Source organism: Hipposideros armiger, unplaced genomic scaffold (assembly GCF_001890085.2).
Source record: "Hipposideros armiger isolate ML-2016 unplaced genomic scaffold, ASM189008v1 scaffold_548, whole genome shotgun sequence".
NCBI classification, from domain to species: domain Eukaryota; kingdom Metazoa; phylum Chordata; class Mammalia; order Chiroptera; family Hipposideridae; genus Hipposideros; species Hipposideros armiger.
In genome coordinates this window covers 240,359-246,754 of record NW_017731898.1, presented here as the reverse complement: position 1 = coordinate 246,754, position 6,396 = coordinate 240,359, and the positions used below count along the sequence as shown (strand labels likewise).

The window sequence follows — 6,396 nt, the reverse complement described above, 5'->3', positions numbered from 1 at the left end:
TAAAATACCTGGCTCAAAAATCTATTTACTAGAAATAAATATTTAAACTGGCTTTTGGGAAGATTTTCCCCAAAGTTTGAAATACAACTTCAACCCGTCTTCATGATAAAGTCATCTGAGATGTTGCTTTAATAAGGAGAGTGTTAGAGAAGCTCTCTCTTTGTTTTCATGGGGAGGAACTTCATGAATATTGTTTGGATTTTCCTTTGAATTTGAGGTCTTTACTCTTTAGTCATGATCTTTCTGGCCACATCCTTGAAGGCTTGTTTTACTTGTTTATTTCTTAGAGTGTAAATGAACGGGTTCAATAAAGGGGCAACTGAGGTGTTGAGCACAGCTACCCCCTTATTGATGGCAACTCCCTCTTTTGCTGAGGGTTTTATGTACATGAAGATGCAGCTGCCATAAGAGAGGGAGATGACAATCATGTGGGAAGAACACGTGGAAAAGGCCTTTTTCCTTTGTTGAGCAGAGGGGATCTTCAGAATGGTCCAGATGATGTTTGTATAGGAGAGACTCACCAGCACCAAGGTGACCACCAAGGTCACAAATGCTAAGATAAAGTCAACCACCTCCAGGAGTCTTGTGTCTGAGCAAGATATTTCTATGAGGGGCCCATAATCACAATAATAATGATTCAGCATTTTGGAGGCACAGAAATCCAGCTGACTGGTCAAGATGATTGGGGATATGATGATCAGGAATCCACCTAGCCAAGAGCAAAGGACCAGCTGCATACAGACCCTGCTGTTCATGATGGTCATGTAATGCAGGGGTTTGCAGATGGCCACGTAGCGGTCATAAGACATGGCAGCCAGAAGATAAAACTCTGTGGCACCAAGGAATATGGCAAAGAAATACTGAGTGAAGCAGCCGGCAAAGCTGATGCTCTTGTTCCCAGTTGAGATGCTGAACAGCAGCCTAGGAGTAAAAGTGGTTGTAAAGGAAATTTCTAAAAAGGAGAAATTCCGGAGGAAGAAATACATGGGAGTCTGGAGGTGGGAGTCCAGTAGTGTGAGGGTGATGATTGTCAGGTTTCCAATGATGCTGAATATGTAGGTGAGGAAGAGACATATAAAGATGACCAGTTGAATCTCTGGGATGTCTGTTAGTCCCAGCAGAATGAATTCTGTCAGAAAGGTTTGGTTTTTCATTGTTAACCTTTGCAGCCTAGGAAGATAAAGGGAAGAGGTCAGCGATGAGAACGAAAGGAATGCTCAGAAACAGGAAAGGCTAAGGTTTTCCCGTTGAATGGGTGCAAATGCCTTTTTTTATCATCAACTTGACTCAAATGAGATTTTTCTATTGGATAGAGGCTGGCTCTTCGTAAATTCCCATATAGGAGGGTTTTTCTCCATGTCTCCTTTTCAGGCTCTGTATGCACTTTCCAGCCTACCTTCTAATTCAAATGCCTAAGTTGTCATTTTCTCTAATTTCTATATTTATTTTCTCTTTGAACACTGACTCTGCTTTTGATCTTTCGTTACTTTCTGCTAATTTGACAGTGATGTCTCATTTCCACCACCCTCTTGGTCTCAGTGAGAGAAGAAATGCTAACTGTGTTAGCCCACAGTTGAGGGGCTTTTGGGGGAATCAGCAATACTATTATAACAGTGGTAACCAAAGAGACCCACAGCTTCCCTTCAATTTTTTTGAATTTGTGGACCGTTGTAACTAATATCACCAGTCTCTAAATCTTTGCTGCTTTCCTTCAGGTCCCAGTTCTCCTTTCTTGAATGCTTTTTTTTTTTTTTTAAAGGTTTTATTGGAGAGTTGTGGGAGGGGAACAGTGCTGGGGAATCTGGGGAAGGGGAACAGACAAGTTGCTATTGTTTTGTTCTTCAGTCTAGTTGTGGAGGACGTTGCTTCACTGGCCCAAATTGGCACCATCATTGCGCTCTTCCCGGGTGAGGCAGATTGGTCGCTGGCCTCTGGACGGCAGCTCACACCAGCTGCTGGCCGCTCACGCTGGCTGCCAGCTACACATGGTAGCTCATGGCGCTGGCGACTCACGACATCCCAGCTCCAGGTTGAGCTGTTGTTCACCATCTTAGCTGTAGATGGCTGTGTCACTGGCCCTCATGTGGGATCTGAACCGGGGCCCTGCTGCTCAGAGCTGGCATCCCAAGTCAGCTCTTAACCAACGTGCCACTCGGGCGGCCCTCTTAGATGGTTTTAACAGAGGAACAGAACAGATGGCCTCTCACCAATTAGATTCCTGCTTTCATTTTTTTTCCATATTCATGTTTATTAAAAATATATAATTTTACTCTGTCTAGAAAAATATAGCTGAAATAAAAAGTTGCAAGCCTGATTTAGGAGTTTCTAATGAAAAAGTTGAATGACTAGGGGGCTATTTACACCATAATTTTAGAATTTGAGTAATTTTTTGTTTATAGATAAGGAACAGGTACTGCATATTTACATAGCTATTAAAATGAAATTTAACTTAAAATTTATATTTATTTAATTTCTCCACAGTTGTTATATCCTCAAAGCTATTCTCAGCAGGTAACTCACCTACTTTTATTAATAATTAGTAAAAGTTCCTCTGGCATGATCCTCCTCTTTACCTTTCTTTTTTTCAAGACATTTCTGTCCTACACTCATACCTCTGTTCAAAAGAGCAGATGACTCCTCTTGTGACAAAGGTCAGTCCCTTTTTGACTCTTGAAAATAGAAACAAGTAATAAACATTTTTACCATCTTCTAAATTAAAAAGCATTTCACATACATTATTTTATTTGGTTATAACTACAATAATAATAAATAATAACCATCATTAATTGAGAGCTTACCATGTGCCAAGCCTTGTCATTGTTTTATTTGATTCCCAAAATAACCATTTGAGATAGGCACTGTTACTATCCCCATTTTGTAGATGAGGAAACTGAGGTTTCGAGCAGTTGATAAATTGTTCCAATTCCCACAGCTCGTATATTGTGGCTTCTGACCCAGTGCCACCTGACTCCACAGTCTGCACACTTAACTGCCATGTTGTGTTGATTTTCCACCCTGACTCAGGGGCAGAGTGATTATGACTATTATCTCAACCTTACAGTGAGATAATGTGGATTAACAATACTGTGAGGATAATAATGGTGATGATGATGATGGTGAAACTGAGGCTGGGGAAATTAAAGTGATTTGGCCAAGAACGCACATCTAGTAAATTCTTCTGATTCTGCAATGCATGTGTACTAAATTTGCTTCTTTATTTGTTAACAAATTTATTAAATAGTGATTGCATAGTCTTTTAAAAATTTCTGCATATTTATATTTTGCCTCTACATTGTCTTTGATTTTTTTCTTCTAATATCTTCTTAGTTTCTGCCTTTAACCAATGGCTCCTTCCTAATTTTGTCCTCCTTTCTCTGGACTCTAATGATGCATGCCTTACACTGGCTGTTCTTCTTTCCTTTAAACACACGTTCTTTACAAGTTGCTTGCCTGCTCTGGTTTCTAAATCAGTGAAGCAATCCTGTCCTACACCTATCTCATACTGCCTCACTTTCTTTTGGATATTGTCCCTCAAATTAACCTTAATATGTTAACGACAGTGTATTGTATGATCCCATTTTGGTTAAAAAATAATATGAAAAGATGAAAATAACATATGATATAAAACTATATTTTTATATGCATAGTCACATATATCTGGAAAAATAAATTGTTAGCAATGTTACGTCTATGGAATTAGATGGGGAAGAGGGGAACATACGGGGAGTCTCTTTTACTTTATCCTTTTATACCTGTCTATATTGTATGAATGCTGTGAAAAGCATAAGTTACTTTTTAATTAAAAAAACTCACAGTTATATGATTTTATATTCCATAATCACAACCAGGTAACATTGATATAACTATAAGCTGAGAATATACTTACACTTGACTTTCAGGGCAGAGCTGTGGAACTTTATCCATACATGTCGGTGGGACGAATCACAATTTACAAGTCACATGTGGATGAAAGGTGGCATAAAATTGAACTTGCTTGCTTTCCCACCAATACTTATTGACCTAATTATTCACAAAAGTTTACAAACTTATGAAAATTTAGTAGGAAAAATCCTATTGATCCTGCTATATACAAGCTTGGTTGTCATTTGCCAGTTATTTCCATGTTAATTTAAAATGCACCCTGGCCAGTAAGTAATCCTTTGAGATTTGATTTATTTAAGTTAAGCAATATCTATTGTAGTGATAATAAAAGCACCCTCCCTTCAAAGTCTTATTTCCTCTGTTCTGACTAGTTTGAGGCTGGATATATGCTGCTTCTGATTCCATACCACACTGCGACATATTTTAAATCTTCTGTTGAGGGAGACCTCAGGATAATCAGTTGAGGAAAGAAATAAAAGACCCCAGGAGGCCCACATTCAGAGTATGTTAACAAACCCTATTTGTTGAGAACTCTGGAATTGAACCTTTAATAGGGGACTGGGGAAGAAGTCTAAAGAGACACTGAGGAAGTTAACCGGAGAACATCAATCGCTATAGTACAGAAGCCTGGTGAAAACTGCAGTCATGATAATTGATTAAAAATAATCACAGGAAAATAGAACAACACATGCTTTTTTGAGCAGCTTACTATGTGCTGTGCATAATGCTAAACAACATACCTTTATTATGCTTAAGTACAGTGCTAGATAATATACATTAATTATTTGCTTACTTTCATAGCACTATATGCCTCCTAAAGAGCAAGATAGTAGCAGTTAGGGCATTTGCTTTCTGCTGCTGTGGCAATCTTACATTGGTCAAGTATCATGAGATATGAAGAGGGTTTAGCATTTTCCCCATTAGCACCTTTCCCTTCTCGTGTCTTTTGTGCCCTCACAGAGGAGGTCGTGTGTCCTTACTCTATTTCCTCTCTAAGGCTTGAAAACCCTTCCTCCACTTGTTCACTGACACTCCCTCTCAAACCTTTCAAATCCATACACTCTCAATCTCTAAATCTTTTTTCTTTAAAGATTTTTTTTTTATTGGGGAATTGGGGGAGGAGAACAGCATTGGAGAATCGGGGAAGAGGAACAGACAAGTTGTTGTCCTTTTTCTGTTCTTCAATCTTGTTGTGGAGGAGGTTGCTTCACTGACCCATGTTGGTATTATCATTGCGCTCTTCCCAGGTGAGGCAGATCGGTTGTCGGCCATTGGACGGCTGCTCACCGTGGCTCCCAGCAGCTCATAAAAGCTCATTCCATGGGGGAGGGGAGGAGGGAGAAGTGGGGCGGTGGATTGGGGGAGGGGAGTTGTTACTTCGAGGGGTAAAAAGTATAACTATTGCACTGTGTTGTACAGCTGAAACTAATTTTAAAAAATGTGTACTTCACAATAAAAAAAGAAAAACAACTCACGCCAGCTGCCGGCCAGCCCCACTGCAGCCTACGCCAGCGACTTATGGCAGCCCAGCTCCAGGTCGAGCTGTTGTTCACCATCTTAGCTGTAGAGGGTGCAGCATCACTGGCCCTCTATGTGGGATCCCAACCGGGCCCTGTTGCTCAGAGCTGGCATCCCAAGCCAACTTCTAACCAGTACGCCACTCGGCCAGCCCACCAATCTCTAAATCTTTACGTGGAACTGGTAATGGTCATGTGGCTCCCCAAGAGCTATCAAGTTAAGAATATCCTTTACAAAAGAATTTTCAGATTGGATGGAGCAGAGGAATATAATCTTATAGGGATCATTGATTTGCTTCAGCCAAGATGCTATATGAGATGACATTAATTTTCATCCTGTGTTTGGTGAGAGGAGTGTTTCTATTGGCGTTGCTCCTAGACAATCAGTCTGTGATTAAGAAGATTTACCTTTCGCTACCTGTGTGAACAGTCTCTCCCCCTGTTCCCAGTTTGGCTTTAGACAGAGAGGCCTGATGGATGAATGTGGCAAGTATGGATTTTTGAGAAAGCTAATGTGATATATAGCATTATAGCATACAAAGCTAATTAGGAAAGACAAACATAGTCCTGAGAGATTACTGGAGGGCAATAATATATACACCAGGACAATAGATGTATGGGGAAAAGGCAAGAGAGATGGAGTAACAGAACAAGAACAGTATAATTTGCAGAAGGGATTAATGCAACCTAGTCCAGAGCTTCAGGGCAGAGGGCATTTATTTGTGGGTAATCTTTGATTTCTGGAGGCTAGACAAAGAGGTAATTTTGTGGTACATATAATGGATATTATTTTCCTCCCAGTCCACACCTCTTTTTGAGAGAATTTGGCAAGAGGAGAATGAACTAGGTATAGACATTAGCCAAAGTGAGCTAATTATATTCTCCCTTTTGGAATTTGGAGTTAGGAACAGAGTCTGGGCAGGTAAACTGTGAGTGGTTAAGCTAGAAGGTAATATATATTATATATATGTAATATATATATATTTACATATATATA

At 39.8% G+C, this 6,396-nt stretch overlaps 1 protein-coding gene across 1 annotated transcript; it reads right to left on the bottom strand.

Annotated features, from left to right (window-relative positions):
* Positions 1–221: 221 nt before the first annotated feature.
* On the bottom strand, positions 222–1,154 carry LOC109396858 (olfactory receptor 6C4-like). The gene has a single exon (XM_019669010.1). The coding sequence runs from the start codon at positions 1,152–1,154 to the stop codon at positions 222–224; it is 933 nt and encodes a 310-aa protein (XP_019524555.1).
* Positions 1,155–6,396: the final 5,242 nt, after the last annotated feature.

Bases quoted from the DNA above. Each gene is read 5' to 3' on its own strand.
- LOC109396858 (XM_019669010.1), bottom strand. From the start codon at position 1,154: ATGAAAAACCAAACCTTTCTGACAGAATTCATTCTGCTGGGACTAACA.